At 45.8% G+C, this 17,775-nt stretch overlaps 2 protein-coding genes across 2 annotated transcripts; one reads left to right on the top strand and one right to left on the bottom strand.

Annotated features, from left to right (window-relative positions):
• The first annotated feature begins 5,487 nt into the window (after positions 1–5,487).
• On the top strand, positions 5,488–8,280 carry LOC126977279 (uncharacterized). Its single transcript, XM_050826037.1, has 2 exons — positions 5,488–6,071; positions 7,210–8,280. Exons 1-2 carry the CDS (start codon positions 5,719–5,721, stop codon positions 8,003–8,005), a joined length of 1,149 nt encoding a protein of 382 aa, XP_050681994.1. The 5' UTR covers positions 5,488–5,718; the 3' UTR covers positions 8,006–8,280.
• LOC126977282 (uncharacterized) lies at positions 6,083–8,708 on the bottom strand. The gene is made up of 2 exons (XM_050826042.1): positions 8,274–8,708; positions 6,083–7,109 (listed from the first exon to the last, which is right to left on the bottom strand). Exons 1-2 carry the CDS (start codon positions 8,404–8,406, stop codon positions 6,142–6,144), a joined length of 1,101 nt encoding a protein of 366 aa, XP_050681999.1. The 5' UTR covers positions 8,407–8,708; the 3' UTR covers positions 6,083–6,141.
• Positions 8,709–17,775: the final 9,067 nt, after the last annotated feature.

Here is a 17,775-nt window from a genome sequence, read left to right as displayed (position 1 = left end):
CAAATCAACTTAATATAGAAATATTTGGAAATAATTATTGTGCATTCGTTGAATCATTTAGAAAATCATTATTGCATGCTTGAATTCTACCACTGTATGTCGCTATCAGTTCTCGAAAATGGAGAATCAGGCATCGGAGTTGTGTTTTCCAAATTCCTCAAATTATATTTTGAGAGAATTTTCTGGATTTCAGCAAATATTACATTTTTCTCATTAAGCTTGCGCAAGCTGGATGCAACATACTTCGCAAACATATCCAAATCACCTTCATTTTGCCTAAATATGTTATCTATAGCGTCTAACCTTTCGATTGCTGAATCGATGTCCAGAGTTTTAGTCCTAGTCTTTGTAGTTTGAGTTGGTCTTGGTGTCAAATAACTATATCGATCATGGAGTCGATAACATGGACATTTTGTATATCTCGAATATTCAACGTCGAATCATCCAATTGAGTGCGAGATGGTGTTGCAGTAGATGCATCTGTCTGAAATTTAAAAAATAAACAATGAATGTAATAATCCATATTTTATTTTAGGTACCAAGGACCAAAGAAGAATGGGTCAATATTCAGACAGGATTTGCAACAAGATGGCAATTTCCTTCATGTATCGGAGCTTTGGATGGCAAACACATACTGATTAAATGTCCTCCAGGAACAGGATCCGATTTTTTCAATTATAAAACACGTTTAGTATTGTTCTCTTAGGATGCGTTGATTATGACTATTGATTTACATATGTGAACATTGGAGCAAAGGGAAGAAACTCCGATGGCTAGCGAGGAAAACTCACTGGACTTGCCTAGCGATGAGATTAGTATACTTTAGTTATTTGCATCTACTATGTCCTATGGTATTTTGTTATGGGGCAGTGCGGCCGATATTAATACCATCTTTGTGCTGCAGAAGAGGACTATTGGCGCGATTTATAACCTAGGTCCTAGAGAATCATAAGAAAAAAATTTAAAGAAATGAACATTTGACTGTTGCTTCTCAATGTATTTTTGATAATGTTCTGTATGTTCATAAGCACATTGAGGAATTCTCTAGAAACTGTGACATTCATAATGTTAACACGAGGAACAAACATAAACTTGTTGTGCCTACTACTCGGTTGGGTCGAGTTAGTAAGTCTTTTGCTGGGCGATGTATATGCTTCTTTCTTCAATATGATCCCAGAAAACGTACAAAACAAATGTGTTACGAAATTTAAAAGAATTGTTAAAAAACGTTTGTGTGGGAAAGGTTATTATAGCATAAAGGATTTTCTTAATGACACCACGGACTGGGAATAAAGCGAACACCCTCAGGCTCTTTAATTATAAATGTTTATTGTAGGATATTACATTGTAATCCATATTTTATACAAAAAAAAGCCCGCTGAGTTTCTTGCGCCCATTCTTCTCAGGTCTCAGGCAGTCTCTTTCGAATGGGTGGTAGTTTTTGACGTTCAATAAGTGATTTTAAATACTATTTTGAATAAAAATATTTGAATTTGAAGCTGTTTTCATCGGAGATGAAGCGTTTCCTCTAAAACCGTACCTGATGAAACCATACCCATGTCGAAATAATTTATCAAAAGAGCAAAAAAATTATAATTATAGACTATACCGATGCAGGAGAATTGTTGAAAATGCATTTAGTATTTTAGTATCACGGTGTAGAATTTTCGAAAGGCCAATAGGATTGGCTCCCGAAAAAGTAGATGTCCTTGTAAAAACAACGTATGTTTTACATAACTGGTTGAGAAAAACATCACCAAAAGCAATCACTCCTCCTGGGTTTTTAGATGAAGAAACAGGATCTGGTATACGACCAGGCACGTGGAGAGAAAACCACACAAGTGGAGCCTTTGAAGCTGGTGATTCGCCATACTGACTCGGATGGCAGAGGCCTCGATGTTAGTGAGGACCGGAGGATCTATAGGTATACAGTGTAGAGACCTTTTAAAATAAATGAGGGTACCGCCCATACGGGTGGTGCGATTATTTCTGACTAAGTTATCATTAGCGATACGCGGATCGCGTATACGTGGTTTTAGAAATGTCTCTTGCACTAAGAATAGGTCTAATTGATGTTCGTGAGCGAACTCCTTCACCAAGTCTAGTTGAGGCTTAAGGCCTTGGGCGTTAAAATACGCTATACGGAGCGTATGTGGTTTAACCCGTCCGCTTACGTAATTAGGCATCGCGAATATTTTTATACTTTCGCCCTATATCGGTGAGGGCACGGAATATTTTGGCGTTGTCTGCCATAACTTGCAGGAGCGACGGCAGGTCGTCCCGGACAGCCTCGAGCCTGCTGGCCAGGGCTGTGATTTCGTCAATGTCAAACAGCTCTGAAAGCTCAAACATGAAGGCAAAGGCGCTGCCGCCTTGGTTGCTTGTTGACGCGGACGAGGGCGCCGGTGGCCTCGGTCGCGGGACCGACGCCGCCGGGCGGGAAGCTAGCGGTGGCCGGAGGGGCGCAGGGGCCGTGGTAAGCGCTGGTGCTGTCTCCTTGATAGGAGACTTTTCCCAGGCGTTCGTCTTGGGCGGTGGGGCCGGAATGAAGGCCTCTGGCTTCTTGTTCGGCCCCTGGGCCTGACGCAGCCTAGGCGGACCCTTGCGCTTCGGTTTGGGTGCCTTGGGACACCCGCGGTAGTTTGCAGGGTGTCCTTCGGCACCACAGAGCACGCATGCCGGAGGCTCCGCGCGCACTGTAGGCAGAGTGGCCGTATAACTGGCAGCGATGGACTGCCCTGGACCGCCGCTTTTGTGCGGAGCCTCCACTTTGATGCCGTGTAGAGAGCACATGGCCTTCAGATTGAATATCGCCTTGCCCTCCTTAGTGAGGTCGAGAACGACCAGCACCAGGTTCAGCGGCAGGGTATTTCATTCACAGGGTAGCCCTGCTCTTTGAGGTCAGCGTGGATCTCTTTAATGTCGAGTTCCTTTGGGATGTTCCTAAGAACGACCCGCAGTTTTTTGTCCTCAGGGAGGGCGTACGTGTGGAAGCCAACACGTAGCTCCCTGAGTATAGATGTTAAAGAGCGGTGGTCCGCAATTGTCTTCAGCTCTATCATAATAGAGCTGGTATAGGCCTTGGCCGTGTATTGAAGCGATGAGGGTATCGCTCTGCGTACTACAAGCCACTGGGCCCTGTCGCTTATGAAAAGAGGCGGGGGCCGCACGGCTTGCGGATGGTCGCGCGGAGCGCGTTTTGCGGGCGGCGGGGAGGAAGGAGCGCTAGACGCTTCCTTTGTCCGTTTCTTTTTACGGCTCACGGTGGTGAAGCCATCCGTGTCCGACGCGACACTCTCTGCTCTCGACGGAAGAGCGGTATCCGGCTGGGCCGGTGAAGCACTGGAGGCCTGAGGGGCTTCCGTGCGGTCGAGAGTACCTACCGGGACCTTAGGGGTCGCCTGGGCGTTAAAATATGCCTGTAGAACAGGCGGACGAGCTGACCTTAAAATCATTTTCCTCGGTTTAACCGAGGCCGCGGAGCTCGCGTCAGAAATGCTTCCGACTTCCATTTCCGATTCGTCATCCGACGACTTATCGGATGCCGAGGCGTAATTTTTGGTTTTGGTGGCGGCTGCCACGTTATTTATCTGATCCGCTATGAGCGGTGCCAGTTGAGCCATGAGGGCCTTGAGGGAACCCTCGTCAAGAACCATTGGTGAAGCCATGGGTCATAGAATGTTGGTTTATGTTAATTTAAAGGTAACAACCCCCGCTGCCCGAGTCAGGCAGAGGGAGAATATAATGATTAAGTGGACAACTATAGTTTAGTTGGACACTTGTACATTATTAAATAATATTAATAATAATATAATATATCAAAATTAAAAGAAATTAATAATGGTAATTAAGACTTAGCTTTACTCAATGTAGACTGGCTGGGCCGGAACCCCGATGCACGCTGTGCAGGCCACCGCGGAGAAGACACAAACGGCACGAACTGCAACTCACAAACATACACGATTAGCGTGCAGAATCGCGAAACACAGCACAGGTGCTAACTAACACGATCGTAAACCAGGTAATTAACACTGATAATAACTAAGCTTCGTTCTGCGAAGGAACGTAGCAGATGCGAGACTCAAAGAGTCCCGAACAATAGCGCGCGATAACAATAACTAGCCCAGGTGGCCTGAGCAGATAGTGCAATAACGCAGGTAATAAGTATTCGATGGAGGACAGATAACGCGGCACGTGTGCTCGCGTTGCCTGCCTGAATCGAACTCAAAAAATCCCCCACGAACAAATAATCAGCTAAGTTGAGGAATGTATGTTCAAAAATACAATACCGAAGGAGGAAGCAGAGGCAATTCGGCAAGATATCTCCTGTGTACTACTATCGAGCAAACCGCCGAAACCTAATCTTTCTTTCGCAGAATTCACTGCTCTAGCACAACGAAGGGCCAATAAGGATATAGTAGTACTCCGAGCTGACAAAGGAAACGCGACGGTGGTTATGGATACGTCAGAATATGAGGAAAAAATGTCGGACATACTCAGGAATGATGCAATCTACCAAAAAGTTGAAAAAGATCCCACAAAAAAGGTAATGAAAAAAACGGCGGACCTGATAAACAAATACTCAAAAACACTCAATTTTGATATAAAGTCTTTAACCACCACATGTGCTAAGCCCCCAAAAATGTATGGTTGCCTAAAATCCATAAAACAAACAATCCATTATGACCAATAGTTAGCCAAATTGACTCACCCACTTAGTAGAGTGTTTTGTCGTCCTACAATCTTGTGGACGACATCGTTTGTCGAGGATAGTCAATATCAAGTAGCTAATAATAATTTAGGATTATCGAGTCCATACCCTGTCTTCGGACCTCAGATATGATAAAAAGTGGTTCTCGGAAGGATGCTGCTGCCCATCCTCCGTTCTTTGAATCCCTTAGTCGCCTCTTACGACACCCACGAGAGGAGATGGGGTGGTGCTATTCTGGTGCGACACCACACGCACATCGTTGTAATCACAGTTCAAAAATACTCCGAGAAGAAATGGAACTCCTTATAAAAAACAAGCAACCATAACGCTACACACTTAGATGGCGCAGTGACATGGCCGTTTATCAATAGAACTAATTTGAATGAATGAATTGAATGTTTGAAACTGACGTACCTCAACAGATTTACCTAGATACTAGGTATGTATAAATTTGATTCTTACAGAATTATATAACAATCGACGAAAATTTAATGTAAATATCATTTAATAAAACGTAGTGACATATTTAACGTTGTGATAAATATTGTAGACATCAAAGCCTCCCCGGTTTCATAAATTTCGCTAAGAATAAAATAAATACATTCATATTATTATTACTGTACCAATGATATATAAAATTGAAATTATATTTATGTATGGAGAATATGATATTTCATTTAGGATCTTGATAGTAGGATATATCCCTCCATAAATTATAAAGGAAGAAGCGTAAATAACTAATATCTCGCATGACTTGTTTAACAGCAAACACTTAGGCTGCCAGTCCACCAGAGCGGAGCGAGGCAGCGGAGCCGAGAAACGGACTAATGCGGAGTGGAGTTGCGTACTGTGACTGTCCACCGGAGCGGAGCGAGGCTGCGGAGCGGAGTGAGGAAGTAATGCGGAGCGGAGTTGCTGTGTTTTTCAATATGCGGAGCTAGGCAGCAAGTACGCGACGAGTGATTTCGAGCTCCCGGCGTGGGGCGATTGGTTTAATTCTACGCGAAATGTCAGTGATAGCAGACATGCCATCGAAAAAGTTGATACATTATTACCTTACATTGCTTGAGGAAGAAGAGTTGGAGTCAGAAGAAGCCGAAATACTTACCATATACCATTTGAACAATTCTATGAGGAAACATAGATTTTGGTTAAGAAATCATATCAAACATCGTTCAGAACACAGTGAATATTTTACTTTTTTCCAAACAGCTGATGAAGAAACTTTCGAAAATTCTTATAGAGTTTCAAGATGTACTTTTTATGAACTTCACTCCCTGATTGAACCATATATTCGGAAACAAGACACAAATTACAGAAATTCAATTAGTAGCCGTGAAAGATTAGCGGTGTGTTTAAAGTAAGTACACATTTTAAATCAAAGTAACTTTTATTTTTGCATACAGTTATAGAAGCCATGTTATATTAATTTAAAAATCGTAATCTGTCTCAAAATTGACCGCATTTTCATTGGGTTCTGTTGGCTCTGCTGCAGATGTTTCAATATCCTGGGTTGTTGGAATTTGTAAAGCGCTAGGATTAATGATACTAGTGTTAATATTATCTGAAGCACTAGGAATATTGACACTAGTGTTGGTATTATCTGAAGCACTAGGAATATTAAGACTAGTGTTGATATTATCTGAAGCACTAGGAATATTGATACTAGTGTTGATATTATCTGAAGCACTAGGAATATTGATACTAGTGTTGATATTATCTGAAGCACTAGGAGTATCGATACTAGTGTTGATGTTATCTGATGTAGGTGTTGAGCCTGTAGAATAACCATAATTATTCGGAGAATACCAACTATGTTGAAGATTACTTTCTTCAGCTGACATTACCGCATTAAAGCAGGTTTTTTTAATTTGAAGTTGAAAATAATACGGCAGCTTTTTTGTCGATGCAGCCAAATTTAAAAAAAATAAGTCTATTTCATCGTATTTATCACTGGCTGACATCATGTTTTTAAGTTCTATCCGTTCTCGTTCCAACACTTCGCGGCGTTCTTGATTTTTTTTTAAATAATCTAGAATTTCATCGTTCTTTCTTTTTTTGGATGTTGATGGAAGAGATTCCGAAGCTGTTGGATTCTTAGGATCATCGGCAGAAGGAAGATTATTTGAATTTGATGGCAAAAAATTGCATGATTCCCGTGAACTCTCTTCAATGGTATTTGGCGGATTTGAAGTTTCGCTTACTGAGTGGTCCAGGGGCGTAAAATTTGTTGACCGGTCTCTGTTACTCATGTAAGGCAATAAAAATGACATGGCTTTTTGATATTTCCATTCTTTTCGTTGTTTTCTAGCCTGTCCACTCCTTGTTGCATTTTGTCTTTTTAAGGCATCCCGATGGTTATCTCTCAGTTGTTTCCATCGCGACTTGGCAGTTGTAACTGAAACAATCAACAAACACAAAAATGTATTACATGGTCTATTTATGACAAAAATATTACATCACTTACGCGAAGTACAATTAAATACGTTTTTTTTTAGGTATTTAGCAACCGGCCAGTCATTTACAACGATGGGAGAGAATTTTAGAATTGGATTGAAAAGTGTATCAAGAATTGTTGAGGAGGTTTGTGATGCTTTATGGAATATATTGCAACCTCTTGTCATGTCACAACCAACAGAAAACGACTGGAAAGAAATCGCAAAAGATTTTGATGAACTATGGCAATTTAAAAATTGTATAGGTGCTCTTGATGGCAAGCACGTATATATCAAGGCTCCCTCGAAAACCGGGTCCTCGTTTTTCAACTACAAAAAGAGATTTTCTGTAGTATTGATGTGTTTAGCTGATGCCAAAAGGAAAATCATAATGGCTGATGTGGGATCTATGGGAAGATTTTCTGATGCAGGAATTTTTGATAACAGCATTTTCGGAAAGAGTCTAAAAGAAAAGAGATTGAATTTACCTCAGCCGGTACCATTTTATCAAGGTGGAGCAAAAATGCCGTTCGTATTTATAGGAGACGAAGCTTTTCCATTAATGGAAAATTTTATGAGGCCTTACCCACGTGATGGACTTAACGCAGAAAAAAAAATTTTTAATTACCGATTATCAAGAGCACGTCGTATTGTTGAGGCAACTTTCGGTGTATTGACGAGAAAGTGGTACGTGTATCATAAAGATTTTGAATGCAAAATAGAAACAGTTGACAAGGTAATAAAAGCAACATGTGTTTTGCACAATTATTTAATTCAAAGACAACCTAATTATATAAACAATATTGAAAATAACATGGAGCAATCATTATTATCAGTTGGTGATATTATAGAAACATAACATTCTAGTAACGATGGTTATCAAGTTCGTGAAATGTATTGTTCATACTTTAATAATCAGGGGAAGGTACCATGGCAAGATACTCGAATTTTGAAAAGAATCTATAATAGTCAGTGATGTGAGACAGATATAGATAATTTGGCCAGCTGCGGACATTATTTAACTATTTAGGCTATTACATTATATAGGCTATTTTGTTAAATAAAAAAAAAGATATCAATATGTACCTACTAGAAGGTATTATAGAATAAAGATACATATTATTTACCATCCGATATGTTTGTTTCAATGATAATTTGGTCCCACGCAGCATCTTTTGTTTCGTTGCATTTGTAAAATTCTAAAGATGTGTTCCAAATGCACGGAAACTTTTTCACACTTTCAATAAGTTTTTCATCCATTATCTTCGGTCACATACGCACTGGTCGGAATACGGCGGCACACTGCCGGCGCAAAGTGCGCCCGCGCCCGCACTCGCTTCCCCGCTCCGCATCCCCGCACGTTTCCCCGCTCCGTTTCCCCGCTCCGCATCCCCGCACGTTTCCCCGCTCCGTTTCCCCGCTCCGCATACCGGTTTTATATGAAATTTTAAACTAGCTCGCAAGTCCCTGTCCACTTAAGAGGAGCGGAGATTTTGTGCAATCCTATTGGTTAATATTTCTCCGTTTCTCGGCTCCGCTGCCTCGCTCCGCTCTGGTGGACTGGCAGCCTTAAAACATAAAGAACAGGGTTGGTGATTTATACAGATTTTGAGATCCTTGAATCAATTCATAATTATAATTTAGATCATCCTGCAACAAGTAGGAGTCCTTTAAAGAGTTGATCACACTAAACGCTTTCAGGTCATCGGCGTAAAGCAAAACTTCTGAATTGACAAAACAATTTACTATGTCATTGATAAATATGTTAAAAAAGATAGTTTAGGTAAATACCTGCCTTTCCATCCGTGCACTGCAGCAGCCCCTGCAGCTGGGATCTCGCATATTTTTCTTGAACAAGAACGACATCGAGACTCAGCCTGTGGGCGTTTTCTGGAAGTTCCACCGTCGCCGTTGCCGCTCCCTGGAGATTTATCTGCCCGACGTTCACGCATCTGTGGTTAGCAGCCATAATTGGTGCGTTCGGCTGCTCTCTTCTGCGCCGCATTCTCACCGGACACGTAGGTGCTGCGGTCTTGTGACCATCCGCAGCTTTCCCGGCCTTCACACAAGTGGCACAGCGTACTTTCTTTGTTTCTCAGCCCTCATGCCCGTGCCCTACGTCTCCTGTTCAGCTTTACAGAGCTTCGCGGAGTGCCCGTACCACTGGCACTTTGAGCAGCACTTAACATCGAGGAAGTCCCTTACCAGGTATCTCCCCAGTCTATGTATACCCTCACCCTCGACATTAATCTGTCCCTCCATTGTGCACTGCATGCCAGTACTACGGTTGTACGGGAGCCGCCTTTGAACTTCTTGGTCTTCCTTTCTCTGTCTTCGTCACCGTCATGGTTTACCCCTCCATCACTCTCCTGTCACGTTACCAACTTGCGGCATATCTCACCAGCCTGGAGAAATTCTTCTCAGAAGATACCAAGTCTCCGTAATAAACAGGTCCTGGTTTTGTCCTCGTTAGATGGTCTAGCATTTCGCCTCAAGCTTCGTCGTACAAGCTACAGTCCTACAGCACGTGGTCGCGGTACTCGTCCGTCGCGCCACATGGACATGTGCCGTCCCCTTTTAGCCCCAGGTCCCTAAGCTTGCCGTTGAACTGCTAATGCCCCGTCAACAGCTGCGACGTGTAGTGGTCGGGATGCACCCACGACGCCAGGAGTCTTTCCCCGACACATGGGAAGAAGCGTCTGAGTTCGCCACCTCTCTCTTCGCGTTCCCAACGCTCCTGCCACATGTTCACCACTTCGAAGTGGATGTCCTTTTTTAACGACGCGAGCTCCTCTTTAACCCTATCTCCCCTGGTCGCCTCAATCTTGCCCGCACGATAAACTTCCAGGTCCGCCGGAAGTACCCCTGCTAAAACTGGCAGTGCGGCAGTACACGTGGAACGGTACGCCTTGGTGAGCAGCACCAACGCCGTACGTTGAGTCTTGAGCAACCGTCTCGACACCACATGTAAGTATGCCCTGTGATACCAGATGCTCGCCGCGTAAGTCAGGGTTGCCACGTATGTCCCCCTATACAAGAGCTTGAGTGCCTTGTACCGTATGCCCCAAGAGGTTGAAGATACCCTAGCCATTTTGCCGAAACACTTCGCGGCTCGCTCCCCGATATCCAAGGCTTGCCCTGCCAATGATCCCTTACCATCAATTGTAATACCCAGTATTTTTACGTTATCGACCGCTGTGATAGATTGCCCGTCCATTCTGATGACCGGCGGTCGCCTGAGAGCAGCGGGAATCCCGTTAATCCATTCATGCGCGTCACTAATTTGATGACGTGGCATTTGGCTAGATTCCTCCCGCTTTGTCGGTATTTTGTGACCAATCCATTTTGATCATTAAGTTTTCACAAAAGGATTACTCGTAATCATTATGGAGATCAATATCATATCCCCGTGGACACCACCACCCTCCACACTGACGTAGCGAAAATTTCGCCGTGGTCCGGTTCAATGGTTCTACTGGGGATCAGTCTCCTGAGTTTTGCAACCCAGGGTAAGAACTGGCGGGAACAAACGGCGGGTCCGGTGTCAACCCTTACCGCAGGAGCCCAGGCCCTGACCCTGGCCGACTGCTCATGCGGTTCTCGGTCATCTTATTGAACCGGGTCCAATTCATGCACGACCCTCTCAACCCAAGCACCGAAACGCTATAGAAGAAGTTTCTTAAGATCCATATAGGATGCTCTGCTCCATACACCGCGCCAGGATGTGGTGCAAGAGGTAACGCTGATCTTTGCTGCTCCGTGCAGTCCCAAATAGCTGCGTACCCTCTCGATCAAGTCCCCGTGTTCGGCATTTTTATTACGCTTCTCACGGTGGGCTTGATCGAGTGGGCGCTGGCCGGAGACTACCTGTGCGTCAACTTTAACTCCTTCACCATCCCTTTTGCAGATGATGTCCGGCTTCCTAAGTCCCCTCTATCAATCTGGACGTGGGGCTCCAGTTCAACGGTCCACCCTTGCTCCGATAACGCCGAGGCGAGCATCTTCAATACCCTGTTGTGTCGTTCGACTCGGCCGCCATGTGTTCGAACACATCTTTAACTTATGTGAGCCGTCGTCTCCCTGACCATGCAGCCTGCACGGCAGTTCAACTCGGGCTCCGATTTATCTGTTCTGCGTCCCCTGCTCGTTCTTATTCGGGACGGTAATGCGTTGATGTGGCACTTCACAAAGTCCACGTAATCGCGGCCGTTAATTTGGTTGCACTTCGCACGAATCCAGCGGGTGGATCCTTTAACCCGCGACGACTCACGTAGTTTGTGGCTGACGGCCACCGTGGAGTTTTTGCTTCCAAAACAGGGAGATAGACCTTTGGCCTGTTTTCGGGCAAACCGTTGACAACTTAGATAACAGCTTCTTTGTCCATCGCATCTTGTTAATAACCCTTTTGGATTTAGCGACGGCTGCGGCAGCCCCCCAATCCGACGCCCCCAACATACTGTACCTACGTACAACGAGATCGGGAATCGCCGAACGGAAGGAGGGCACGCCTAGATCGCCGTCATTAACAGACGCGTGGTAATATGCGATAGCTGTATCCGATGGGAGCCTTAGCCATGATCGAATCGCCTTCCGGATTTCGATGTCGAGCATCCTCAGCCTGTCGTCCGACACCTTTCCCAGCACGAGACCGTGTAGGAATCTGGGCAACAGGTGTCCTCTTAGGATTTCGAGTCGCTGTTGCGGCTTAAGAGGAGCCTTTGAGATATTGTGTAAGGCCTTTTTTATGTCCTACTCTAACATCACTGATCCAGCCGGGGTGAATTCAACTCCGAGATAGCGCCATCTTACCACACAAGTGGCTTGCCTGATCCACTTCGCGCCCACCTTAAAGGTGTTTTCGGCGATATAATGGATCTTCTTGTTGTGTCCATCTGGCACTTACGAGAGCACGGCGCTTTTCGAACGATTCAGAGGGAGGCCCATCATCATTCCAACCCTGTTTACCACATCGATGGAATCCTGAAGTCCATAGGACGGAATGCTTTTGTGCCCGCGATCATCACGAGGTCATCGGCGTACGCTATGGCGGAGATGATCTCCGTTCTAAGACGGTACCCTACCCCTGAATGCAAAGAAGAATAATGTCCATCGCCATGTTGAACAGGATCGGAGACAGCGGGTCCCCCTGCCGAACTCCCTTCCCCACTGTCACAGGGTCACTCGTCCACACCGAAGTCGCCGTCGTAGTGAGGGATGTTCGGTAGAGGCGAGCAACGTTGTCATAGAAAGCCATGGGTAAGCCTCTCTCTACAAGTAGCTTGACAAGCGCCGCGTGCGACACCGTGTCAATGGCCTTGGAGAAGTCTAGCACAGCTACTTGACATTCCCGCAGCTTGCTCCTGCTATCCCCCAGAACCGTATCCAACATCGCTGTGTTTTCTAGGCAGCCGTCGGCGTGGATGAATCTTCGCTGACGATAGTCCGGGGGGCAACAATACAAAATTCTCCGCGCCAAGAGGCTATGCATGTGCCTCAGCGGTATCGACGCAATCGAGATTGGCCGGTAGTCGTCGGGGCCCGCAGGCTCCTCATTCTTTGGCACGAAGATAGTTCTGCTTTGTCGCAGTTGTTCCGGGATTTCGCCTCTCGTCATCCATTCGTTGAAGAGGTCCGCCTTGGATTGCAGGGTGTGTTAGGTTGAATCCTGAAGTCATCATTTACATTGGACAAGTCCCATTCCTCCAGTGGTTTCTGAAGATACGCCAGTCGTCAGGCGTAATGTCGTCTGGACCTGGCGCAGTTCGAAGATCAATACGGGCCTTTCTGATGTCTTGAGCAGAAAAGGGGGCGCTGGGCTGTGAATAGTCACGCGTGCCTCCGTGCCGCTCTTTCAGCTGTAAGGCCTTCAGAGCTTCCGGTGGTGGCCCAGCAGCAGTCGACACTGCCTCAAGTATAGGCTGCCAATATGACATCATATCCTCAAAAGAGTGCTTCACGCCCCTGGTTGCGCCATCTATTACCTCAGCTGCAGCACGTCTTCGTGATTTTTTGAATATCTCCTGAAACCTAGCGTACTCCTCCGGCCTCCGCTTTCGCGAAGTGATCTTCAAGCCGGTGGCGTTTCCGGACTTGTGGGTTGTTTTCTGCCGCCCCCTACCTCGCTACTCCAAGCCCATTCGCATCTTCCGTGCCGCCTCCCTATCGCAGAGTAGCTTGGCAAGCAGTTCCGACGCGTCTGGCCTATCCGAAGTCAACTCGGCGAGGGGGTCATCAAGGTCAGTGGTTTGCACTCTAGAGTCGGTTGTCGGCTGGTCATCCACGAGCGTCGTCGCTTCGCAGGACAGTTCCACCTCCCTGACGGTGGCCGCAATCCGCATGTCCTCTACATACTCGAGCACTTTGCTTCTGTACGCAGCGGAGCGCCTTTGACCCTTAATCTCCTCCAGTGCCCTTCCGGTACCTGAAAGACGAGCCGCCAGTGTAATATTGGTGTACTTCCCGGTCTCCACAATTTAGCCCGCTTCAGTACGCTCTAAAATTTTGGGGGCTGCTAACCCTTCACAGCCGATTCGTACGCGGCTTTCGCAAGGCTCCTCCCGAAGGACCGCTATACTGAGCACCCGTAAACGGGCGCCCCATCGGAGATCATTGGGGGCTCAACCCCAATGCATCACCCGCAATGTGTCGTGGATCGGACAGATGATAATGCACGCTCCCCGCCCAACCTCCAGGCAAGCCTGTTGACCTAGCAGTAGAGCATGCTCCTCGCTTGAAGCCCAGGGAACGCGGTGAGGTTCAGCACTCTGGCAGTTGACGGCTGAAAGGATGTTTTGGCGTTCCCCCCGATTTTTTTTTATTTATTAACATAATATATCAACTTACATTTAAATTACATTTATTTACTCGCCTAACGTTATGTTTATCGGCGAGATGCGCTCATTAGTTTTATACATAACCTACTAATAACCTAATCATATACAAACATGACATAAAATGGTTCTAAAACTAAAGTATAACAATGCAAGCTGCGAATAACTTCCACGCCTATTAAATATTCCACTTTCTGTTCTATTGGTAGTATTTCACATATTTAAAATAACTTAAACATATTATTGTGTTTATTCCTATGTAAACATAGGAATAAACACAATAATATGTTTTGCGTTTTTATTATGTGGTGAATGTATATGCATGCATTTTGTTTTATTGAAATTAAGAATAATATCGTTGTCATGAGCCCACTTCGTGATATTTTCAAAGTCGATCTGCACGTTTTTTTGTACAATAGAGATATCTTTAGACCGGTATATTACACACATATCATCCGCATACTTGACAGGTTTTAACTACGTTTTCCACACTATTGACATGCATTACATACCCTACTGGCGTTGGAAGTGGTCTTGCAATTCGAGTTGAAGGTTTTTCGTGTTTTGGATCTGGATGGGTGCAGGCCGGAACGTAGAATTCACCAGTCGAGTCTGATCCAGCTTTGCATTGATATTCACTTTGCATCTTACTATGAGGTGATCACTCCCAGTTTTCACTAAGTTTATCACAGAGACATCATTGAATACATGTCCTTTGATCGACAAGATGAAGTCAATCTCATTTTTGGTGGCACCATCGAGGCTGATCCAAGTCCATTTGCGTTGTTCTGGATTCATGAAGAATTTATTTGATTTGAACGGTTAAGTGTGGCTTAGGAGTGTGAATGGCTGTTGAGATGTCCTCATTCATGGCCTCCACCTCCTCGACTGAGTGGGTTGAAGGAGCGTTAACCTGAATAACTTTCATCGAATACCGTTGAGTAATTCTGAGTATTAACCGCTCTATTGCCCCGACCCGCGCGCCGTCGGCGCGTTATCTAAATTGCCCATAAATTTTTCTATCCACCTGCGGTGCCGCGCGGCGAGCTCGAGTTACACAAATTCATTCATTGTGACTCAAGATGTTATTGGAACCCTGCCACGTGTTATCTTTTTTATGTTTAGGATGCCTGAAGCTATTTATTCAAGTGATTTGTTTAGCAGTATTTGACTACAGTGTAGATATATCATGGGTTGAATACAGAGTTTAAACGATTATACCTCAAAAATTAAAGCGATGACATAGGGTTTTTTATTATTAATTACAATATAATATATATTATAAACATTAGGATAATAAATAAAAACTACACCTGTTCATACAAAAATATTTATTTGCAGCTCTTTTATTTTGCATACAAATTTGGCGTCGCAAGCCGTAATTCTAGACAAACTTTTATCATCAGAGATGCACAAATACCACATTTAGGCCTACAATTCAAGAGCTTGAGTGCCTTGTACCGTATGCCCCAAGAGGTTGAAGATACCCTAGCCATTTTGCCGAAACACTTCGCGGCTCGCTCCCCGATATCCAAGGCTTGCCCTGCCAATGATCCCTTACCATCAATTGTAATACCCAGTATTTTTACGTTATCGACCGCTGTGATAGATTGCCCGTCCATTCTGATGACCGGCGGTCGCCTGAGAGCAGCGGGAATCCCGTTAATCCATTCATGCGCGTCACTAATTTGATGACGTGGCATTTGGCTAGATTCCTCCCGCTTTGTCGGTATTTTGTGACCAATCCATTTTGATCATTAAGTTTTCACAAAAGGATTACTCGTAATCATTATGGAGATCAATATCATATCCCCGTGGACACCACCACCGTCCACACTGACGTAGCGAAAATTTCGCCGTGGTCCGGTTCAATGGTTCTACTGGGGATCAGTCTCCTGAGTTTTGCAACCCAGGGTAAGAACTGGCGGGAATAAACGGCGGGTCCGGTGTCAACCCTTACCGCAGGAGCCCAGGCCCTGACCCTGGCCGACTGCTCATGCGGTTCTCGGTCATCTTATTGAACCGGGTCCAATTCATGCACGACCCTCTCAACCCAAGCACCGAAACGCTATAGAAGAAGTTTCTTAAGATCCATATAGGATGCTCTGCTCCATACACCGCGCCAGGATATGGTGCAAGAGGTAACGCTGATCTTTGCTGCTCCGTGCAGTCCCAAATAGCTGCGTACCCTCTCGATCAAGTCCCCGTGTTCGGCATTTTTATTACGCTTCTCACGGTGGGCTTGATCGAGTGGGCGCTGGCCGGAGACTACCTGTGCGTCAACTTTAACTCCTTCACCATCCCTTTTGCAGATGATGTCCGGCTTCCTAAGTCCCCTCTATCAATCTGGACGTGGGGCTCCAGTTCAACGGTCCACCCTTGCTCCGATAACGCCGAGGCGAGTATCTTCAATACCCTGTTGTGTCGTTCGACTCGGCCGCCATGTGTTCGAACACATCTTTGTCTTATGTGAGCCGTCGTCTCCCTGACCATGCAGCCTGCACGGCAGTTCAACTCGGGCTCCGATTTATCTGTTCTGCGTCCCCTGCTCGTTCTTATTCGGGACGGTAATGCGTTGATGTGGCACTTCACAAAGTCCACGTAATCGCGGCCGTTAATTTGGTTGCACTTCGCACGAATCCAGCGGGTGGATCCTTTAACCCGCGACGACTCACGTAGTTTGTGGCTGACGGCCACCGTGGAGTATTTGCTTCCAAAACAGGGAGATAGACCTTTGGCCTGTTTTCGGGCAAACCGTTGACAACTTAGATAACAGCTTCTTTGTCCATCGCATCTTGTTAATAACCCTTTTGGATTTAGCGACGGCTGCGGCAGCCCCCCAATCCGACGCCCCCAACATACTGTACCTACGTACAACGAGATCGGGAATCGCCGAACGGAAGGAGGGCACGCCTAGATCGCCGTCATTAACAGACGCGTGGTAATATGCGATAGCTGTATCCGATGGGAGCCTTAGCCATGATCGAATCGCCTTCCGGATTTCGATGTCGAGCATCCTCAGCCTGTCGTCCGACACCTTTCCCAGCACGAGACCGTGTAGGAATCTGGGCAACAGGTGTCCTCTTAGGATTTCGAGTCGCTGTTGCGGCTTAAGAGGAGCCTTTGAGATATTGTGTAAGGCCTTTTTTATGTCCTACTCTAACATCACTGATCCAGCCGGGGTGAATTCAACTCCGAGATAGCGCCATCTTACCACACAAGTGGCTTGCCTGATCCACTTCGCGCCCACCTTAAAGGTGTTTTCGGCGATATAATGGATCTTCTTGTTGTGTCCATCTGGCACTTACGAGAGCACGGCGCTTTTCGAACGATTCAGAGGGAGGCCCATCATCATTCCAACCCTGTTTACCACATCGATGGAATCCTGAAGTCCATAGGACGGAATGCTTTTGTGCCCGCGATCATCACGAGGTCATCGGCGTACGCTATGGCGGAGATGATCTCCGTTCTAAGACGGTACCCTACCCCTGAATGCAAAGAAGAATAATGTCCATCGCCATGTTGAACAGGATCGGAGACAGCGGGTCCCCCTGCCGAACTCCCTTCCCCACTGTCACAGGGTCACTCGTCCACACCGAAGTCGCCGTCGTAGTGAGGGATGTTCGGTAGAGGCGAGCAACGTTGTCATAGAAAGCCATGGGTAAGCCTCTCTCTACAAGTAGCTTGACAAGCGCCGCGTGCGACACCGTGTCAATGGCCTTGGAGAAGTCTAGCACAGCTACTTGACATTCCCGCAGCTTGCTCCTGCTATCCCCCAGAACCGTATCCAACATCGCTG

The sequence above is a fragment of the Leptidea sinapis genome, chromosome 44, assembly GCF_905404315.1.
Source record: "Leptidea sinapis chromosome 44, ilLepSina1.1, whole genome shotgun sequence".
In the NCBI taxonomy this organism is placed as follows: Eukaryota; Metazoa; Arthropoda; class Insecta; order Lepidoptera; family Pieridae; genus Leptidea; species Leptidea sinapis.
This window is presented reverse-complemented; position numbering and strand designations above follow the sequence as displayed.